The sequence below is a fragment of the Bos mutus genome, chromosome 3 (assembly GCF_027580195.1).
Source record: "Bos mutus isolate GX-2022 chromosome 3, NWIPB_WYAK_1.1, whole genome shotgun sequence".
In the NCBI taxonomy this organism is placed as follows: domain Eukaryota; kingdom Metazoa; phylum Chordata; class Mammalia; order Artiodactyla; family Bovidae; genus Bos; species Bos mutus.
The window spans coordinates 56,871,113-56,894,698 of record NC_091619.1 but is presented as its reverse complement, the minus strand read 5'-3'; the positions used below and the strand labels follow the sequence as shown (position 1 = coordinate 56,894,698).

General features: G+C 38.6%; 1 protein-coding gene across 2 annotated transcripts in view; it reads left to right on the top strand.

Annotated features, from left to right (window-relative positions):
• DNAI3 (dynein axonemal intermediate chain 3) overlaps positions 1 to 23,586 on the top strand; it is a 105,763-nt gene that overhangs the window by 27,978 nt on the left and 54,199 nt on the right. For both annotated transcript variants that reach the window (XM_070367760.1, XM_005888445.3), the window contains exons 8-16: positions 3,057 to 3,173; positions 6,361 to 6,551; positions 7,313 to 7,437; positions 10,382 to 10,471; positions 12,224 to 12,310; positions 15,878 to 16,006; positions 19,004 to 19,077; positions 21,801 to 21,948; positions 23,262 to 23,349. In XM_070367760.1, the coding sequence (XP_070223861.1) occupies positions 3,057 to 3,173; positions 6,361 to 6,551; positions 7,313 to 7,437; positions 10,382 to 10,471; positions 12,224 to 12,310; positions 15,878 to 16,006; positions 19,004 to 19,077; positions 21,801 to 21,948; positions 23,262 to 23,349 (1,049 nt within the window). The remainder of the gene's footprint in view (positions 1 to 3,056; positions 3,174 to 6,360; positions 6,552 to 7,312; positions 7,438 to 10,381; positions 10,472 to 12,223; positions 12,311 to 15,877; positions 16,007 to 19,003; positions 19,078 to 21,800; positions 21,949 to 23,261; positions 23,350 to 23,586) is intronic.

Here is a 23,586-nt window from a genome sequence, read left to right as displayed (position 1 = left end):
AGTCTGTCATACAGAGTAAAGTAAGACAAATAGAAAAAACAAATACTGTATATTAACACATATATGTGGAATCTAGAAAAATGGTACAGATGAACCTATTTCCAGGGCAGCAATAAAAATGCAAATATAGAAAACGGACTTGTGGACAGAGCAGGGGAAGGGAAGGAAGGGAGGAATTGGGAGATTAGGATTGACATATAGACACTACCATGTGTAAAATAGATAAATAGTGGGACCCTGCTATAAAGAACAGGAAGCTCATCTCAGTGCCCTGTGATGACCTAGATGGGTGAGATGTGGGTGGAGTGAGAGGAGGTCCAAAAGGGAGGGGATATATGTATACATATAGCTGATTCACTTCATTGTACAGAAGAAACTAATGCAACATTATAAAACAATTATACTCCAAAAAAATAAAAAGAATGAGTCAGCCAGGGTAGACTCAGGAAGGAACTTATGACAGCAGGGGCCCTAACCACAGGACTTTAGATTTAGTAGGTTCTCCATGCATGTTGAGTGATTATGATGGACAGTTGTTTCTATGTAGCTGGAGAGAAAAAACGAGAAATAGCTGCAGATCTTGACCCACAAAGTGGAGGAAAGTGTGGAGGAGTGAATGACAAGGAATTCAAATAGTTCACATCTAAGTAACTTAGGAGAATGCTGGTACCATGTACTAAGATCAGAAATTAGGTGGAAAAGATGGGATATATGATTGTGATGGAAGAAGTTAAAAAAAAAATCAGAGATAAGGTTCAAAGATTAATGACTATGAAAATAAATGTTTACAGTGTTCTTACGACATACCAGGCATTTTTCTAAGTACTTTGCACACACAACTCAGTTAATTCTTACAACTGCCATCTGAGGTAGACACTATTTCCATTTTACAAATAAAGAAACTAAAGCAAAGAGGTTAAAAATGAAAGCACAATGTTTAGAACATAATTTAAATTTTAAGCAGTAATGAATAGATTTGCTGAGAAACAACAAAACAAATCACAGGTTAAAAAGTGAGAGTGACTCAGTCATGTTGCTACTTTGATGAAACCACCAGGAGCCGCATAATCCTACCCAGAGGGCCCTAGTGTGGATAGAAACCAAAAGGTAAAGCTTGGGTTCTATCTGAACCCCAGTCTCTGGTTCCAACACCAACATTCTTTCTCTCCATCATCCTGTCTTCTGCTGTGGACACTGATCTAGGCAGGGAAAAAAGAACTTACTGTTTAATTAAATATGAACAAAACTCTCTTTAGCACTCTTTTTGATTACTTTGCCATTTGTAAAGACAAATATACTTGCCTTTCAGAGACATGTTACTGACATTTGTTCGACAAACACAGATTACATATAACCTAAATTTTTGGAGCACTTAAAATGTGCTAGGCACTGTTTTACAAGCTTTGCATCTATTCATTTGCATCTATTGCATCATTCAATCCTTACCATGACACTGTGAGCTAGGGGACATTAAGAACCTCAGTTAGAGATTAAAAAACAGGCACAGAGAGGTTCAATATTGGGTTGGCAAAAAAAGTTCATTTGGGTTTTTCCATATGATGTAACAGAAAAACCCAAACAAACTTTTCGGCCAACATGTAATTCATTAGCTCAGGGTCATGTAGCTAGTAAGTGACAGAACCCGGCTTCAAAGCCAGGCAGCCTGTCACCAGAGTGTACTCTCTTAAGGACTGTATCACATGATCTTACTACAGCCCCATACCCTAAGATCAAGGAGCTCACCCAGTCTAGTGGGTGAGACTGACAAAGCCCAGAGGTATAATACAATGTATAATGTCCAGGGGTAGAGGCGAATACTGAGAGCAAACTGGCTGGAATAATTTCTCCCAGAATCCTGCTGTCATTACTGCCAAAATGTAAATTATTTCTGGTTTTGTATATTTAGAGCCGAGTTTCTCAACCTCAACACCACTGTCTGGATAATTCTCTTTTGTGAGGGGTGGGGTGCCGTCTTGTACTCTCTAGGGTGTTTAACAACATCTCTGGGCTCTATGCACTAGGTGCCAAAAGCACTTCCAGTTGTGACAACCAAAATTGTTTCCAGACATTACCAAATATTCCTGGATTGAGACGATGGGATAGGATCTCACTGGTTTAGAAACTCTGATTTAATGAAATGAAGAAAGAATGAAAAACAAATGTAACAAAATGTTAATAATTGAGAACAGACTTGTGGGAAGTATGGGAAGGAGAGTGGGACTAATTGAGAGAGTAGCATTGACATATATATACTGCTGCTGCTGCTAAGTCGCTTCAGTTGTGTCCAACTCTGTGCGACCCCGTAGACGATGGCAGCCCACCAGGCTCCTCCGTCCCTGGGATTCTCAGGCAAGAACACTGGAGTAGGTTGCCATTTCCTTCTCCAATGCATGAAAGTGAAAAGTGAAAGTGAAGTTGCTCAGTCATGTCCAACTCTTAGCGACCCCATGGACTGCAGCCTACCAGGCTCCTCCGCCCATGGGATTTTCCAGGCAAGAGTACTGGAGTGGGGTGCCATTGCCTTCTCCGAATATGTGAAATAAATAGCTAATGGGAAGCTGCTATTAATATATAATATAGGGACCCAGCCTGGCAGCTCTGTTAGGACCTAAAGAGGCAGGATGGGGAGGCAGTGGGAGGGAGGGGATATATATATATATACACACTTATGGCTGATTCACGTTGTTGTATGGCAAAACCCAACACAACATTGTGAAGCAATTATCTTCCAATTAAAAATGTTTAGATATGTTAATAATTGATGAATCTGGGTGAGGAGTGTATGGGAATTTCTTATACCCTTCTTAAAACTTTTCTGTAAGTTTAAAATAGTATCTAAATTTTTTTAAAATAAAGAACTTGCTGATTACATCAGAGAGAAATTCACAAATACTTTGAATGGCAGCTGGTATCTAAGGTAAGGAAAAAATTCAATATATAGAATTTAAATATTAAATAATATCCTAATATGGTCACAGAGAAAAATTTTTGACCTGCCATGACCTATATTTGTCTTTGATCTAATTTTTGGTATTCAATTTCTTTTAATTTATTAGGACACATCCCAAAAATGCTACTACGCAATATTATCCAAGAGAATTTTTGGAAGAAGAAAAAGAGGCATTGGGACAATCAAAGACTTTAACTGAGTTTCTTAACAGTGTGTCCACAAGGTAAAAACTGTGTATCAAATTAAAGAAACATAAAATGTGTTTATTTACTTGTAATAAGAGACCTTAAAAAACAACTCCATACCTGATGTACAGGTAGAAAGTGTGAAGACAGTTCTTAGACACCCATGAACATGTGATGCTTTCTACAGATTCGGTCTTCCTTTCCGTTCTATTGCTAAGCAACATCCTGGGCCTTCCAAGCTAGGGCCACACCAAACGGCGACATCTGGGGCCACACCAAACGGCATGAACCTGGAAGGTGTATACTGCTGAACACGTGAGGATGTTTTCCTAATGGCAAATTACCATTTATTTACCATGGTTTCTATTAGTTAAGTCTTTTTCTTGATTTTTTATAGGATTACAAATGGGGATGTTGTGGATATTGAGGATGATCATCACCATGATAGGAATTTACAAAAATATATTTTAAATGAGAATCTGAATTCAGTTCAGATATAATTTTTGGATGTGCCATCCTTATCTCTAATTCCTGTGTTGCTGCACTCTTACTGGCTCTGAAAGAGAAGTGTCTTCAGAATGTCCCCTTCACTCATACCAGGGCCCTAGGCAGACCCTGAGGACTTCTAAACCAGAGAAAAAGTTTGAATGTCTCATCAAGGTGATATCAGAGTTCAAATGAGTGGAACCAATGGTGGACAAGTCTGCCAGCTGTGCCAATAGGTTGGGTTCCATTTTTTTCCCAAAATTAAAGATTTGGTAGACAAATTCATACATAGCCCAAGTTAAGCTTTTTTTATTTTTAAGGAAACATTTTAAGAGTAAATGTCTTGAAAATTCCAACAACTCTCAAAAAGTTGTTACCTAGAGAGAAGCTGGTTCAAATTTTCAGTATAATTATTCAGAAAGAGCTTATTAACTATTTTCCACTCACTCACAGCAAGTGTGCTATAGTTTTTCCTATGTGGACAATTAGAAAGAAACCAGAATACCTGAGGTTTCTTTTCCTTTCCACACAAAAATTCAGTAATTATTGAAAATTTTCCTAAGAACATTAAAAATGAGAAGTCTGTCTATATACAATCAATTTTGAGGGAATAAATGCTCTATAGCCAATTCTCAATTATGTACACTGCATATTATCTTTAGACTTGGACTTTTATTCTTCCCTTTCAGTTGCCATACTTACAAAGAGAGGGATAGGGAAGAGCTAGATAATTCCTTCCTTGAGATATGGGATGGAGGAGCCAGAACTATAAGAAGAAAGAAGGAAAATTGGTACAGGAATTTTAACAGCCCTGGCCAAGAATAAAAAAGAAACCCACATAAACATCACAGCCATGCTTCCCACTCTAGAACTGTTTTAAGGTTTGGTTAATTTTTTTAAATTAAAATAAACTTTGTTTTGTTCTGGATGAGAACTCTTTTAGAAATGAGTTCCTTCCTTGTCATAGAATTTTGTCTAGAACAAACTAAAGCAAGCATTATTTGCAAAAGAAGAAAATGATCTGAGAGGAAAGTGAGAAACTTCAGGGGAGTTCAAAGCAACTGAGAAACATTCATCTTGAGGTTAAGAAAAAGAAAAAAACAATACCCATGGGCTTTCACTCAGGCTACAAGCTTTGCAAGCCTCAGATTCATCAGCTCAGGAACCACGCAGTACAGTGCAGGGAAATCAAGAAACAGGAAACCAGAGAAAAGATGTTGTCTTCACTTCTTCCTTGTGAGTTACTTCCCAGTGCAGGCTGAAACAGAAAGAAATGATTTTGAAAATGCTATTAATAACAAATGCTTCTACTTGAAACTGAGTTTAAACCTTGAAGCTCTGGGTGTGAGCCTGCCCTACGCAGGGTGATTCAAACTTTAATGTGCATATGAGCCACCTGGGCATCTTGTTAACATGCGGGTTCCGACTCAGTAGATCTGGGGTGGAACCTGTCACTCTGCATTTCTAATAGCTCCAAGTCATGGTGATGCTGAAAGTTATTTGGACTTTCAGTCATTAGGGTAAAACCTTGGGTGGCATTCTGTTTGTGGGAAAGCTCCTAGAGGCCTTGGGAGTGGGCTGAGTTTTCTAGCCTAAGCACATAAAGGGACAGTAGACATTATAGCAACTTATAAAACAGGAACTTGTCAAGCTGAGTTCCTTAAACTAAGAAGAGTACTCAGATTGTTTTTCAAAGGAGCAATATTAGTACTTTTAGCAGGATAATTTTTCATTTTTTAAGGACTGTCTCATCCATTGTGGGAAGATTAGAAATAGAATTAAACACACTAGCACTTCCCAGACACTGTGATGCTAAAACCACCACCCACACCATGCATATACACACATTTCTAAACTCCAAATCTTCCCTTGAGAAACTCTCATTTGTTGTTTTGAATTATATATATAGTATAATTATTATATGTATCAGTATAATAATTATATATAAATACAGTAATTAGTATACATGATCATTTGGTACTGAATATGGCTAAAAGAATTTGCTCTTTCTATCAATTTGGAGTTTTTAAAAAGCAAATGAGATCAAGTTCAAAGTAGACATTTACTGAGAAGTTCACTGTGAAAAATAAAGGAAGAGGAAGCATGGAGCAGGGAGAGCTTTAGACAAAGTCTCAGCCAACCCGACAGGGAGCTGCAGAGGAAGATGGCCTGTTGGAGGAGTCTGGCCTGGGGCAGAATCGGCAACCCTGGAGTATGCAGCCGACGTGCTGTCATTGACCCACAGAGAGCATGAGCTTGGCTGGGAAGCTGAGGCATATTGTGATGCTGTTAGAGGCTATTGTGGGTTTCCCTGGTGGCTCAGTGTAAAGAATCTGCCTACCATGTAGGGACATGAGTTTGAGCCCTGGGTCGAGAAATCCCCTGGAGGAGGGCATGGCAATCCACTTCAGTATTCTTGCCCAGAGGAACCCATGGACAGAGGAGCCTGGGGGGCTACAGTCCATGGGGTTGTAAAGAGTCAGGCATGACTGAAGCAACTGAGCACGCAGAGGCTGTCAGCTAACAGTATCCTGGCACTAGAAGTTCTGAGTAGCACACTGCCATGAGTTTTTTTTCGCTCAAGTCATTTAATATTTCACACAGGTGTTAATCGTTAGTTATGAAATACAACGGAGAACTTTTTTTCTTTCAGTATAAATGAAGCAGGAGGAGCTGCTGAAAGACGTATCATTAAATACTAAAATTCAACCTTTAATTCTTTTCTCATTTACAAAATAGTGTGGAAATAGCCCTACAGCAAAATGAAATCATGAATACATTTATTCATGACTGGAAATGCCTGGCAGAAGAAGAAGGCACCTTTGGGGATAAGACGGATACCCACCTGAAAGAGTACCAGTCTTTTACTGACCTTCACAGCCTAACCGAGAAGATGATCACCTGCGTCTCCTGGCATCCAGTCATCTACGGTGAGGCAGAGTCTTGACTGGGATTCCCTCCTGGGATGACATCAGAATAACCTGTTGCTTTTATATGTACAGTTGCAACCTGGCTCACTTTAAATAAGACAGTCTCTATTCCTGAGTGCCTGTGCCTGCCAAGAGCTTTCTTCACCCTCTCTTCGTCTCTCCTCCCAGCTACCTTTTGGGACCACACTGTGGTCTGTACTTTATAAAGAGAGGACCAGAGCTCCCACATTGCCCAGCTGGTGTAATGCCAAATCTGGATTTGACTGGGAGTTGTTGGGCTCCCAAGGCTAGCTTCACTCCCTGCAACACTCTGCCTCTCTGATTACTGGGCAAGATAAGAGACACATATCCTTTAAAGTGCTCAGCAGCTAAGAGGGTAGGAATGTGCGAGGGCGGAACGATGGACAGAACCAGCCTTGCTCTCTTTCTTCCTCCTTTCCTGCCCAGTGTTGGCCCTCTCCTCACAAAAACAAACACCTTTTGTTCTTACTAAGTCTTCAAAGTGCAGCATTGATTTTATGTCAACAGTCCGTCAATGTGGACCAACCACAGTCAAGTGCTAATAGGCAACAGTGCTACTGGCAACCAATGTAGTATGAGACAGTGTAGCTCTAACAATACTCTTGGTCTCCTGTAGAATATTTTTACACAGGTTCCATTAAAATGGAAGTGAACAGTGACTATGTAGCAAAACAAAACCTAAAAACACTTCTCTGTGCACAATGGCTGCAGATTTTAATTCCCAGTTGTGTTCCAAACAGGGCTAATAGCTGTGTCGGTGGCTGTACGACTGTCCTTTGAAGAGAGGGTCCAATTTTCTGGTAAATTATTGCTGCAACCATCACTGATTCTTTTCTGGAGTTTCTCCGATCCCATACATCCTCAGGTAATACAGGAGAGTCATCCATATGGTCTAAAAATTTCAAATACTACTTTCACATATCTTTAGCAGTTTTAATTGCAAATCATTTTATAATCACTTAAGGTTGTAAACCCCTATAAAGCTAGGCTTTCTTCAGAATTTTTTTGTCATTCAATTTGAGCGAAACTCAAGTTTACACTCAGCTTATTGAAAAAGTTATTGAATAAATCAACATATTATTTTTAAAAATATTGTAAGAGAAATGTTCAATTGATTTTAAAAGAGCAAACTCTTTTATGGGCTTTATTTCAATACTAATTGTTCAAATGCAAAGAGACTTTAGTCTCCCATGAACTTCATCAATTCCAAGGATCACCAGCAGGAGGTAGTAATGAGTAAAGAGGACTGTGTGGGAGATAGTGGGGAGTGGTGGGGACTGTGGCTCTGGAGAGTGCACAGCCCATCTGTGGGGACAGTACTCTTCAGCTGTTGCTGTCAAGTGGTCCCGCTTGTTGACAGAATTCAGCAATTTTGTGGGAGATCTCCCAAGTTTTAAATGCCTCAACTAAAACTAAACCAAAACACACAGCAATCCAAATAAAATAGGCTGATGGCTGGGTTTACCCCCCACAGTGTTCAGTCTCCAATGTCTGCTCAAGATGAGTTCTGTTTAGGGGGAGGGAGTTTATAGTGTTAAATTAAGTTTTTTCAACATACTTAAATATCTTAATATTTTGTTTCTATAAAGCATTGTATAACTAAAGTTTCCTTAATAAGCCTTCATTTCGGTTCAGTTGCTCAGTCGTGTCCAACTTTTTGCGACCCCATGAACTGCAGCACGACAGGCCTCCCTGTCCATCACCAACTCCTGGAGTTTACCCAGATTCATGTCCATTGAGTCAGTGATGCCATCCAACCATCTCATCCTCTGTCATCCCCTTCTCCTGCCCTCAGTCTTTCCCAGCATCAAGGTCTTTTCAAATGAGTCAGCTCTTTATATCAGGTGGCCAAAGTATTAGAGTTTCAACTTTCAACTTCAACATCAGTCCTTCCAATGAACACCAGGACTGATCTCCTTTAGGATGGACTGGTTGGATCTCCTTGCAGTCCAAGGGACTCTCAAGAGTCTTCTCCAACACCACAGTTCAAAAGCATCAATTCTTCAGCACTCAGCCTTCTTCACAGTCCAACTCTCACATCCTTACATGACCACAGGAAAAACCATAGCCTTGACTAGACGGACCTTTGTTGACAAAGTAATGTCTCTCCTTTTTAGTATGCTGTCTAGGTTGGTCATAACTTTCCTTCCAAGGAGTAAGCGTCTGTTAATTTCATGGCTGCAATCACCATCTGCAGTGATTTTGGAGCCCCCAAAAATAAAGTCAGCCACTGTTTCCACTGTTTCCCCATCTATTTGCCATGAAGTGATGGGACCAGATGCCATGATCTTCGTTTTCTGAATGTTGAGCTTCAAGCCAACTTTTTCACTCTCCTCTTTCACTTTCACCAAGAGGCCCTTTAGTTCTTCTTCACTTTCTGCCATAAGGGTGGTGTCATCTGTATATCTGAGGTTATTGATATTTCTCCCGGCAATCTTGATTCCAGCTTGTGCTTCTTCCAGCGTTTCTCATGATGTACTCTGCATATAAGTTAAATAAGCAAGGTGACAATACACAGCCTTGACGTACTCCTTTTCCTATTTGGAACCAGTCTGTTGTTCCATGTCCAGTTCTAACTGTTGCTTCCTGACCTGCATACAGATTTCTCAAGAGGCAGGTCAGGTAGTCTGGTATTTCCGTCTCTTTCAGAATTTTCCAGCCTTAGCCTCCCCTATTCCTTCTTCCTTAATTCATCTGAATAAAGACAACTTTTACTACTAGAGAGTCTAGATGCTTTAATTATTATAGATACTGAGATCAAAATGACAGTTCTGTCATTCTTCCTCCTTACCTACTTACCACAAGAATGGTGCCATCTCTCACAGGGGTTTTCTAGCATTTTCCAGTAGTGTAGAACTACTCTCCAGTCCATGCCATGGAAGTGTGGCTGAACCTCCTGGCAAATAGGAAGAGCGAAGAAACACTCTTCTTTCCTCTATTTTCAAGAATAGTTTTTAAAAGATATGCAAATAATTTCTTAAAGATATAATGCAAGTGATTTTGTCTTTGTTCTAATCAAAACTATAAGAAAGTATTAAAAGATTTTATTTTCAAAAGTAGAGTTTTCCCTAGAATTTACAAAATGCCAAATAAACCAAGATAATCCATCCCAATTCCAATTTGAAAGCTTTAGCTCAGTGCTGGTAAACCAGTGACCTTTGGAATCTTTATTTTTGGTCATTAATGTTTAAAGAAGAATGATAACCATGCAAGTGTTGAGCTTGGTGGTGACACAGTAGCACAGATGCTAACTATGGTTAGTATATCTATTTCCTCATACTGTTGTATTCCTTGCAGTGCTTCCTCCCTACCCCCCAGGCACTTGACTTTGTTTATGGGTTCTGTATTATTTTAAAATTTGAAATAATATCACTGGCAACTCCATCATCTCTTTTTGTTCACACGTTTATTTTTGAGTGCTCATTCTGTGCCATGCTAGTATATATGGATGGAAATAAATCATACAAATATCCTGACCTCCCATAGCTTGCTCTCCACATTTTTCAGAAGCACTGATTTCATAGTCTTTTTATTTATTAAAAAATATATATATAACATTGACCCACGGAGGGTGGAGGAGGGGAGACCAGCTCCCCTTGAGAATCCTGCTCTCATGTGCATGATCAACATCCAGAATAAATTCAGCAAAAGCAGCTTCTGCTCCGGAGGTAGAATTCTGGGAATGGACTCCATGTGCATGTTTTTATAAATAACTATAAAATTAGACTTGTGACTTTATTAATATTATTTTCTTGCTATGATCATAATAGTTTTTCTCATTCTCTCTTGAATTTGGGGATTTACCTTAGTTAATGCTGGAAAGCCCAGATGATATCTTCTGCTTCCAGTTCTGTCCGACTGACCCTAATATCATTGCTGGCGGCTGCATAAATGGACAGGTACATCTGGTTTGTTTTTTTTTTTTTCAGCTCTTTATTAATTTAGGCAGCATTCTGTTATACAGTTTGACTGGTTATTTTTCTGAACTTAAGGGTTCAATTCAGCAGAGGAAAGGCATGCCAATTGCATGCCAATCACCATACCAGGAACTGGGGTATAAAAATGTGGTAGATACGGCATCTGGGCTCAAGATGTCCACAGGGTAACCCAGTTAAATGGTAACTGGAAGAAAACCAGGTCAGATCTATTTGTGTTGCTGAACTAGAACCATACATTGTGTAAGATTCCATGGAAGAACAAAAACCATAAGCATAATACCTCTTGGCCAGGAGGTCTCTTCTGAAATTTCCCTAGGGGCAGAAGTTAGGGAATGATCCAGGATTTAGACAGAATTCTCTGGAAAACATACCTATATCACTGAATTTATGTATGTATAATTTGACACCTTTTAAAAATTATGTAATTTGTATAAAACTTAGATTCTCTCTTCCAGTTGCCTGTTTATCCAACAAAACAAAACAAAAAGCTTATAGCTATTTTATGATCAAAGTTTAAGTTCATTGTGATATAGTGAATTTGACCATTACAAGGATATAATGATCTTTTATCGTGTGGCTAGGAAAGCTTTCTTGTGGTTGAAATGTAAATGACTGCATCATCCATGCTCACTTATCAAGAACCAAGACATCTAAGTAAACTAATTTTCTTCCATGGTTTTGTTCAACAATAACTAGTGGTTATAATGAGGATCCAGAGCACATCCTCCAAGCCCCGCGAATACTGCCCTCTTTACTGATTGAGAAGGTGGCACAACTTTTCAGAATTTTTTTTTTTTTAATTTTAGTTTTTTTTTTTATTTTAATTGGAGGCTAACTACTTTACAATATTGTGTTGGTTTTGCCATACATCAACAAGAATATTTTAGAAAAGCAAATGATGAAAATAAAATCAGCCACAATTTTGTAATCCTGATATTTTAGTGTATGGAAATGACTTTTAATCATTGAAAATTATTCTAGCATTGCACATTCTACTTTATTCTGATTTTTCAAAAAATGACCATCGATGTATATGCAAATTCATAGCTGGCCGTGCTGCTGCTACTGCTGCACAGTTGTTAAGTTGTGTCTGACTCTGCAGCCCCATGGACTGTAGCCCACCAGACTCCTCTGTCCATGGAATTCTTCAGGCAAGAATACTGGAGTAGGTAACCATTTCCTTCTCCAGGGGAATCTTCCCGACCTAGGGATCAAACCCAGGTCTCCTGCTTGGCAGGCGGATTCTTTACCACTGAACCACCTGAGAAGCCCTGGAATTGGCCATGATATTCAGAGAAATAGAAATCATCATTTCCTAGCCTTTCAGTCAATTCTGGGTGTTTGTACTTAAATCTGGAGAACAGACTTTTCTCCTGGGTCTAAAGCAGTTGTCCCCTTAATCAGTACATTCCTCCAAACAGAGGAAGAGCTGTTCCCAAAGCAGAGAATTGCATGATGTGTATCTTGGATTAAAAATTTTGGCATTCATTAACACAAGCACAAAAAAGAGCTGAAAATGCTTTTATAGAGAACAAAACTTTTCTATATTACCTTTAAAAGTTGCTGACTTAGGATATAGGCTATTTTTTATTATCCTCCCAAGGTGATTGATTTATCAGAGTGCATACAGTACCAATAGATTTTTTTAAAAGTTCAAGACTCAATTTGCTAATTCCTAAAACTATGTTATAATAACATTTATTTCTCTTTTAGGTTGTCATGTGGGATATTACTGCACATGCCGATCGAATAGAAAATATCAAGGCAGGTGGTAGTAGAAGTAAAAAAGTCACTCTCAAGGTTAGTTTTTATAACTTTTAACCTGCAAGTTTATTCTATTTAGGAGTTTATCAAAAACTATATGACAGGGTTGCCAAGCTAAACAAAGACTCAACAGAAAAAAAAATATTATTTCCTGTTTTCGCATCTGCTGCAAGCACATTTTGAGTTGGCTTTTATGTAGGCCCTTGAAACAATAGAATGGGAAATACTAGAGATCCCTTCAAGAAAATTAGAGGTACCAAGGGAACATTTCATGCAAAGATGGGCACAATAAAGGACAGAAATGGTATGGACCTAACAGAGGCAGAAAATATTAAGAAAAGGTGGCAAGAATGCACAGGAAAACTGTACAAAAAAGATCTTCATGACCCAGATAATCACGACGGTGTGATTACTCACCTAGAGCCAGACATCCTGGAATGCAAAGTCAAGTGGGCCTTAGGAAGCATCACTACAAACAAAGCTAGTGGAGATGATGGAATTCCAGTTGAGCTACTTCAAATCCTAAAAGATGATGCTGTGAAAGTGCTGCACTCAATATGCCAGCAAATTTGGACAACTCAGCAGTGGCCACAGGACTGGAAAAGGTCAGTTTTCATTCCAATCCCAAAGAAAGGCAATGCCAAAGAATGCTCCAACTACTGCACAATTGCTCTCATCTCACACGCTAGTAAAGTAATGCTCAAAATTCTCCAAGCCAGGCTTCAACCGTACGTGACTGTGAACTTCCAGATGTCCAAGCTGGATTTAGAAAAGGCAGAGGAACCAGAGATCAAACTGCCAACATCCATTGCATCATCAAAAAAGCAAGAGAGTTTTAGAAAAATATCTATTTCTGCTTTATTGACTATGCCAAAGCCTTTGACTGTGTGGGTTACAATAAACTGTGGAAAATTCTTCAAGAGATGGGAATACCAGACCACCTAACCTGCCTCCTGAGAAATCTGTATGCAGGTCAAGAAGTAACAGTTAGAACTGTACATGGAATAACAGACTGGTTCCAAATAAGGAAAGGAGTATGTCAAGGCTGTATATTGTCACCCTGCTTAGTTAACTTGTATCATGAGAAATGCTGGGCTGCATGAAACACAAACTGGAATCAAGATTTCCAGGAGAAATATAAATAACTTCAGATATGCAGATGATACTACCCTTATGGCAGAAAGTGAAGAAGAACTAAAGAGCCTCTTGATGAAAGTGAAAGAAGAGAGTGAAAAAGTTGGCTTAAAGCTCAACATTCAGAAAACTAAGATCATGGCATCTGGTCCCATCACCTCACTGCAAATAGATAGGGAAACAATGGAAACAGTGACAGACTATTTTGGGGGCTCCAAAATCACTGCAGATGGTGACTACAGCCATGAAATTAAAAGGCGCTTACTCCTTGGAAGGAAAGTTATGACTAACCTAGACAGCATATTAAAAAGGAGAGACATTACTTTGCCAACAAAGGTCCATCTAGTCAAAGCTATGGTTTTTCCAGTAGTCATGTATGGATGTGAACTGATGCTGCTGCTAAGTCGAGTCAGTAGTGTCTGACTCTGTGCGACCCATAGACAGCAGCCTACCAGGCTCCGCCATCCCTGGGATTCTCCAGGCAAGAACACTGGAGTGGGTTGCCATTTCCTTCTCCAATACGGATGTGAGAGTTGGACTATAAAGAAAGCTGAGTGCCAAATAATTGATGCTTTTGAACTGTGGTGTTGAAGAAGACTCTTGAGAGTCCCTTGGACTGCAAGGAGATCCAATCAGTCCATCCTAAAGGAAATCAGTCCTGAGTATTCATTGGAAGGACTGATGCTGAAGCTGAAACTCCAATTGTTTGGCCACCTGATGTGAAGAACTGACTCATTGGAAAAGACCCTGATGTTGGGAAAGATTGAAGGTGGGAGGAGAAGGGGACGACAGAGGATGCGATGGTTGGATGGCATCACTGATTCAATGGACATGAATTTGAGTAAGCTCCAGAAGCTGGTGATGGACAAGGAAGCCTGGCATGCTGCAGTTAATGGGTCGTAAAGAGTCAGACATGACTGAGCAACTGAACTGAACTGAGGCCCTTGATTAAAAACACCACAAAACAGATTGTACTGTCTATCCCATGAGTTCTTTTTTGTGGTCACTGTTGTTAAATAATGGAGAAGGCAATGGCAACCCACTCCAGTACTCTTGCCTGGAAAACCCCATGGACTGAGGAGCCTGGTGGGCTGTGGTCCATGGGGTCGCTGAGAGTCGGGCACGACTGAGCGACTTTACTTTCACTTTTCACTTTCATGCATTGGAGAAGGAAATGGCAACCCACTCCAGTATTCTTGCCTAGAGAATCCCAGGGACAGAGGAGCCTAGTGGGCTGCCGTCTATGGGGTCGCACAGAGTCGGACACGACTGAAGTGACTTAGCAGTAGCAGTTAAATAAAAGAGCCAAGGGATTCTCTAAAGTGATGCAGTTGAAAAAGCACTCGAGAGAAACTCCACGTAACTAGGCTTTAGATCACAGTTTCATGAGTTTGGGTATGTTCCCCTATCCCCAAATACCCACAAGCATTGATTTTCTTGCATATAAAATGAGTTACAGTCCTTCCTGGTAATAATATGCTCTGACTTGTGAAGCTGTGGATTCTGCCAAGAGGTCTGAGAAGAGATGCCTCAGCTCCCAGCTCAGTGCTTACCTACCATTTGTACATTCCCATCCCCAGTCCTTCAACCTGAGCGTCATAGATCTCCAACCAAGAAACCATGGATGTGGTCTTCTGTGCACTTAAAAAAAATACTCCTTCAAAAATGGAATCTCATTGGTTCTTTTGGGTATGGGTCATTCATTCTTGTAAAAAGTTTAGAGGTAAAATCTTACCCTAAACTGAAGTGGAAAGAAGCTAATGTAATTAGGGGCTTCCCAGGTTGGGCAGTGGTAAAGAACCCACCTGCCAATGCAGGAGATGCCAGAGATGATCCCTGGGTCGGAAAGATCCCCTGGAGTTGGAAATGGCAGCCCACTACAGTATTCTTTTGCGTGTGTGTATGTGTACTTTAAAACAAGTACTTTTTAAAACATTTATTATGCTCGTGGATTCAATGGGTAGGCTTTTAGAATGGGCTTAATGGGTTGGCTTGTTTCTGTTCCACTCTCTTTGGTGCTTCATCTGGGGAGACTGGCATCTTGAAGAAGGGGGCTACTTGATAACTTGGGGTGGGATCATCCAAAGGCATCTTCACTCACATATTTGAGGGGCGATGCTGGCTTTTGACCCAGGCTTCCCCAGGCTGCTGACTCTACAGGTGCCCCTCCACCTGTGTCTCTTAGAGGTGTCTTCACATGACTACTTTAGACTTTCTTCTAGAACATCATAGAGCATCACTTCCACTGCCTGCTCCAGTATTTTTGCCTGGAAAAGCTCCCTGGGAACTGAAGCGGAAAGAAGATAATCTAATTACCTAACTATATAATACATAGAAATAGTAATTTATGTTTTTCCTTGAACTAGTATTTCTTCAAATTATTGATTTTAATTAGAATGATATGTCAAGTATGAGTTCTTTCATCAGCTCTCTGAAATTAGCACATAACTTTCTTGTAACATTTTACAGCCTATGTTTCTCCTTGAACCAGAGAGTAATAAAGAAGCAATATATATCAGACACTGTGCAGTCTCCTCAATAGAAAGTGGACATAGGAAAGTAATTACAGATATACATTGGCTGCCTGATACATTTGAGGTGAGTCTTGATGGCTTCATACTTTTCTCCTGCTGACTTGTAGGGTTTTGGAAAATTTTATTCAAAAAGAATGTTTCAAGTAAAAAATTTATCTGCATTTAAATTGTGAATTACCAGGAACTAAACATCACACACTGTGTCACTGTTGACAAACCAAGATCTGACTTGGGGATGAGAAGAAGGCCAGGGTTTCAACTTCCATGGTTTATAAGCCACTAAAAAATGTAGGTAGTGTCAACACTGATATAATACAATAATGGAGAAAATGAAGGTTGTATAAATAGAAACAAATATTTTACACCTTCGCAAATTTAAATTTTATGGTTTCAGCTGTTTAGAGCGGACAACTGTGAAGATCTGTGACATGTGATAATGTGTCATTTTGCAAAGTGGTCGTGAATTGAGTGCGTCGTGAGGCTGATAGGTGAAAACTCTCGACACTTGTGCCGTGAGTGAGCCCGGCTGACTGCCCAGCATTTGTGCTGCAGTTTCGCTTTGTAGTTGTGTGCTTTACCTGCGAAGTCTGGTATTTGTGAATCTGAAAACTAATAATCCTCCCAAATGTTTCCCTCAAGGAACTAGGGGTCTACTATGTACTTTGAAATATTAAAAGATGAGAATACTGAAGAATATTCTAAAAACTTAAGAGTTATGAAGGGAGAAGGCAATGGCAACCCACTCCAGTACTCTTGCCTGGCAAATCCCATGGCCAGAGGAGCCTGGTAGGCTGCAGTCCATGGGGTCGCGAAGAGTCGGACACGACTAAGCAACTTCACTTTCACTTTTCACTTTCCTGCATTGGAGAAGGAAATGGCAACCCACTCCAGTGCTCTTGCCTGGAGAATCCCAGGGATGGGGGAGCCTGGTGGGCTGCCGTCTATGGGGTCACACAGAGTCGAACACGACTGAAGCGACTTGGCGGCAGCAGCAGCAGAGTTATGAAGGGTGATTAGCCCTTCAGGGTATTCAAGTGGATTATGCAAAAATACAATTACTTTTCAAAGTTCTAATGGGCCAAAATAAATACAATGAATCAGAATATCATAATCCTGGATTCTATAGTTTTCTAAGCTAAATAATATTGAAAGAAATTTAAAATACGCACATTTAAATTTTTTAATTAAAAAATAAAGAGCAAGTAGCAAAATGAAGAAAAATATTTGCCCCAAATATGATAAAAACAAATTTTCCAGTAAATAAGCTAAAGACATATACTGAAAAACAATTAGCAGATAAACAGGAAAATCATTCAGACTTTCTAATAATCAAAGAAATTAATCATAAAGCAATAATAATGTATTATTTTGGACCTATTTAATTCTTACATGAGACTTTCAAGTATTGTGTTAGAAAAGATGAAATGGTGAAATCAATAAACTGTAACATTCCTGGTTTCAATATAAAAGTTTTAGAATACAATTAGCCAATGTGGTTCTTAAATCATTCACATTTTCAAAGTTTTTGACCATTAATATAAAACTTGGGGAATTTATACAAAGAAATAATCCAATTTGTGTCCTAAGATACACAGTCACTTTCGTATCTTGACAAATCATGTCAAAGTGTATCCGTGAAAAAGATTGGAAAAGGATATAAGGTAGAACTATATTTGATTTTAAAAACTTCTATTTCCCAAACTTTCATAATTATGTTTTGTTTTTTTTTTCAATCATTAATGCATAAAGCGCCAGAGTAAGTGCAAGTCTGGAGTCTTGAGCTTCCTACAAGAGGGAAGCCTTCTTAAAGGGGAAGGAAACATGGGTTCCTGATTGTTTGTCAATCACAGTGGAAGGTGACAGCTGTAACTGAACCTGACTGGGCTCAGGCCACAGCAGAGTCAGCCAGGCTTCCAGGGTCCTCGCTCCTGTGACGCCCACAGGCCTTAGCACTGCAGCACGCGTATTCTCCCACCCCTACTGTCACTGTTTATTTGCTGCTGGAACCCTCCACCTTTGCCGTTTTGCTCATCAGTTCTATCGGGTAGGTAGGGCATTGTAAAGTCATTTTTCCTGTTGATTTGAGAGTAGCGCTCTCATCAGTCAGTCAGTTCAGTCGTTCAGTTGTGTCCGACTCTCTGCGACCCCATGAATCGCAGCAGGCCAGGCCTCCCTGTCCATCACCAACTCCCAGAGTTCACTCAGACTCACGTCCATCGAGTCAGCGATGCCATCCAGCCATCTCATCCTCTGTCGTCCCCTTCTCCTCCTGCCCCCAATCCCTCCCAGCATCAGAGTCTTTTCCAATGAGTCAACTCTTCGCATGAGGTGGCCAAAGTACTGGAGTTTCAGCTTTAGCATCATTTCTTCCAAAGAAATCCCAGGACTGATCTCCTTTAACGCTGTCAGAGGTTGCCACAAACAATCTTTCACCTCATTTGCGAGCTGGCTGGTTGGAAACGTGGACCTTCGGGACTCTAAGCCACTAACCCTCCTTGGACTCCTCTGTGTGCTAGCAGAGTTGTGCCACTAATTACTGAAAGAATGCAGGTGCCCAGTATTCACTGCATGCTGTATCTAATTTAACACCAAGCCTCTTATCTATTGATCTTACCTGCTTAACAATCTCATAAAAGCACCTATGTTCAGCTCCATAATTAACAGTGAAAAACAGAAGTTTTTCTATTACATTTTGCATTTCTAATAATAATAGTAATAAAGTTATGGCATATCATCTATATATTAAAAACCAGAATGGTTTATGACTATATAGGTAAGTTTTCAAATTGCAGTAACTGAAAAATCTTAGGATGGAAATTTATATTCATACTAACTAAAACTAATTTTAAAATGTAAAAATGTTTCTGTGAAAAAGGACTGGAAAAGATGTATGTCAGAATTATATTTGATTTCAAAACCTTCCAGTTTCCAAATTCTGTGTTTGTGTTATGTTCTTTTAAAAAATGTTAAAGAAGAAAAAATTTTAACATAAAAAGCTTTGAGAAAAAAGTCATCACTGTTCTAGGTACACAGAACTTATTTCTAGCATTTTTAAAAATAGATTAACAGATTGGGAAATGTCTTTGAAAATCGAAGTGGAATATCCTGTCAACTTGTCACTTGTTCGGCAGACTGGTATGTCTTATTTTAATCATTACCTATTTGTTTTTAAACAATATAATCTTTATCTGATGCTTATTAGATTGTTGTGCTCTTCTGTTCCTTAAATAATCTTTGTTGCAGCAATTAAGCCTGATTAACTAAAGGACAGAATTTTACATTGTTGCTGGTTTAAAAAAAATCTTCTTATGGATACGGATATATTGTAAAAAGAAGAATGAACTAGATTTCATGATTGGTAGTATTGTATAAACATTATCCATAATTATTCTGGCTCTTCATAGTCACATACTTGTAATTTTGCAATGTTTGTTTATATTCAATTTTATCTCACAATTATGAAGATGACAACATTTAATTTGGTAAAGTTTCTTTTAGAAGGTGGAAGAGTCTTGCACTTTTTATTGAACATTTATTACAAGTGTTTTTATAAATAATTCAGGAACTATGTTGAAAAATGTTTATTTTTAAAACTTGTATCCCTCAATTTATAGAACTGAAAATTCATAGTGAAGTAGGACATATGAATGGGAATAGTATTATCTACATCCAGATACTAGCAAAACTTTACGATTCCAAATAGCTTTGACCCCCGTAGAAATCACGACCCCTTAAGCTTTAGGCACTGATTGCAGCAGAAGCAGCTGTGGAATGGCAGATGAAGGCATAAATAACTTGAATTAATTAATCCTGTGGACATGTATTGGGTAAGGTTCTGTGATTACAAGCAACAGAAATTGACTATAGTTACCTTAAGTGAACAAAATTAATTTATTGGAAGTTTATGACAATACTGTAATACATGCTTTAGCAGGTTAACTCTTTTTATATTGTCAATAACCCTGAAAAAATACTTATGGATCGAGGAAATGAGACTTTGAAGACAAATGCATCATCTACCTATAGCTCACTATGTATATGGTGAATAGCCAGAATGAATGGCCAGCCTCTTCCATCAGAAGGGATCAGTTCCAATCATTGTATAACTGTTCAAGATTCAGAGAAGAGATAAACCCAGAAATAAACCCATATGTATGTGGTCAACTGACTTTCAACAAGGGTACCAAGGCAATTTAGTGGAGAAAAATCATGTTTCAACAAATGGTACTAGGACAAATGGGTATTCACCTGCAAAAGAATTACCTCACACTCTCTACAAAAATTAATTGATTCATGTTGATGTATGGCAAAACCAATACAATATTGTAAAGTAATTAGCCTCCAATTAAAATAAATAAATTTATATTTAAAAATTAATTGAAAATGAAATAAAGAGCTAAATGTAAGAGTTAAAACTAAACAGCTCTTAGGAAAAAAACATGGACACACATAAATATAAGTGTTTATGACCTTGGATTAGGTAATGATTTCCTAGATATTACACCAGCAAAGGGAATGCAAATCAGAATCACTTTTGATTAGATACCACTTCACACACACTAGATAGCCAAAATAAAAAAGACCAAAAAATAGTGAGTGTTGTTGACAATGTAGAGAAATTGGGATCTTCAAGATAAATAATACATCTGGTAAGGATGTAGAGAAATTGGAATTCTCAGAAATGATTCAGTTGCTTTGTAAAACAATCTTAACAGTTCCTCAAAAGATTAAACATAGGTGCTACCATGTAACCCAGCAATTCAAGTCCTTACTACATATCCAAGAGAGATGAAAACCTACACCCACACAAAACTTATCAACAAATGTTCATAGCAGGATTATTCATAATAGCAAAAAGGGAAAGTAACCCAGTTTTATTTATTCATTCATCAGTCCACCAAATGATGAAGGGATATAAAGTGTAGTATAGTCCATACAATGGAATATTATTTGACAATAAAGAGGAATGATGTGCTGATATATACTACAACATGAATGACCTTCAAAAACATGCTAAGTGAAAGAAGCCAGTCACAAAAGACCACATATTGTATGATTCCATTTATATGAAATGTTCAAAATAGACAAAGTTGTAGAGACAAAGGAGATTAGTGGTTGCTCAGGGCTGGTGGGAGGGACTGAAGGAAATGGGGAATGACTGGTAATCTGTACACAAATTCTTGGGGGAGAGGTGATATAAAATCTTCTAAAATTGATTATGGTAATGGTTGGCACAATTCAATTAATATATTAAAAACCACTTAATTTTGTATTTTAAGTGAAAGAAAGTGAAGTAAAAGTATTAGTCACTCAGTTGTGTCCAACTCCTTGCGACCCCATGGACTATAGCCCACCAGGATCCTCTGTCCATGGGATTTTCCAGATAAGAATACCGGAGTTGGTTGCCATTCCCTTCTCCAGGGGATCTTCCCCACCCAGGGATCAGACCCACATCTCTTGCATTGTAGGCAGATTCTTTACCACTGAGCCATCAGGGAAGCACTTTAAGTGTACTTTAAGTGGGTGAATTTTGCGGCATATGAGTTATATTTCAATAAAGTTCTTAAGTTTTTTCAAAAAAGATTGCATCACAAAAAAAATTGTCAGTTGCCAAATTCAATTGCCATGTATGATAATATTAGTCTCAATACTAGCAAAATCATTAAATAATCCTATAAACTTTATAATTCTCTAAAATATGAAATGCAAAATAGTCCCATTTCATTAAAATCTTAATTTTGGAGATATCAAATATAGCCATAATCACAATGTCAATGTATAGCAGCGAGGATGGTAGTCTTGAGGTTATACCTCTTCTTTGTACTTAGTTTAAAAATAAACTGTAAACTTTTTTTAAGCACAATATGCTTTTGGGATATCAGACCACAGAAAGCCTTAACCCCTCAACCACAGGCAGAGAAAAAGAAAGAAGAAAGTATTGAAATTCCTTTTGATATACCATCTACTTTTCTGCATCTAGATCTCAGCTGGAAACCTCTCTCAAAGGTAAGTAACATGGGATTTAGTCCATTTTATTTGCTTATATACACTATATAGTTTAAAAGTAGAGCCCCTCAGATTAACACAGGGCATTACAACTCATGTATTCATTCAACCAATAAATTCTTTCATTGAGAAGTATTATGTCTGCCTAGGTCAAAACAGAAATCACAGTTACCATGAACTCAAGATGGATATTTGTTCATGTATAAGCAAGCAGCAACTTACCAATGTTTTTTTTTTTAACAATTATTCATTATTACATAGCAGTTGCTTAAAAATTAGTAAGCTCTTAAGTTAGCCCAGAAAAGCTAATTTTATCAGTCTTATAGCCAAAATTCTACATGTTTTACCCATCAATAGTAGAATTGTATCACAATACTTATGACCAAATAAAACTGAAGGTAGCTGAAAGAAGAATTATTTGTAGTTGTCTTCAATGGCAGAGCTTGAAGAAAAGTAATTTTAATTTAAGAAAAGTAGGGCTGAGAATTAGATGCATGTGAGAAGTATGAAGAAACTTCTGACATAGATGGCTCTTTTTCTTTGAAATGTCTATTTCTATTTCCAAATTTAATATTTTTATTTTCTTTTGATTTACAAGTATCACTAAAATTACGTTATCATGCATTTGTTCCCAGTGGAAGGGAAAGCACAGAGGGGTGGGAATATTCATGAAGTAACTAGAATTAGAAATTTTCTAGGCAGGATTTATAGAGCTGTAGATAGTTTTAAAAGGAACAAGTAAACAAAGGTCACCTGAGACTAGTTGTCTAGCATGTGGACAAAATTTCTAACGGAGAAAAGTGGGGAGGGAGCCATGAGGGGGAAACGCTGTGTGTGATGGTTTCCCATTCTGGAGCAGAGCTGGGCCACTGGCGGAACTCAAGGGCTTGTATGTCCCTGAAGGGACTTGACAGTTCCAGGGAGGTGCAAGGTCCTGCACAACTGTTTAGAACTTTCTTTAACTGAAAGATTTAGGGAACAGGGAAACAGGCCATTATTTTATATTAAAACTAACAATAAGATAGTATGAAACAGAAGACAAAACAGTTTGAGAAATTTAACAGCATATGAGACTTTGGGATTTGGAAATGAGCCCCCAGACAAGCTCCCCTCAGTAGCCTGGCTTTAGAAACTGTGGTTTAGGTGCTTTCTGTGGGGAAAAGCAACCAAAATCTGAGGAAGAATGGAGAAGGGAGGAAGAGAGAGAAGTAGGGACATAGCCGTGTGGGGACAGAGGGAAAGGCAAGAATAAATCAGCCATGGACAGTTTAAGGATATATGGTAATAATCATTCCTATATGTTCTCTCAAAAGATAAGGCTGTCTAAAGGCGAAACAACTTTAGACCACTGCCCAACCAAGTTAAGCCTGAGCGAAGACAATCTCCTTTTCAAAGCACAAGGTAACTGCCTTTGCTTATTAAAAAGGCATTTAATAAGGTTCCAGAGTTAGTAGTTTCTTATGTCTAAGGTGACTACTTGCTGGGATAGTCTAATTTGTAAAAAAAAAAAAAAAAAAACAGAAAAGCAAACCCTCCAGTATGGAATTTTACAGTTGCTGTGATAGCTACACCAGGCACGCTGAAACTGCCTGTATACACCAGAAGACTTGATAGAACTCAGTTCAGTTCAGTTTCATA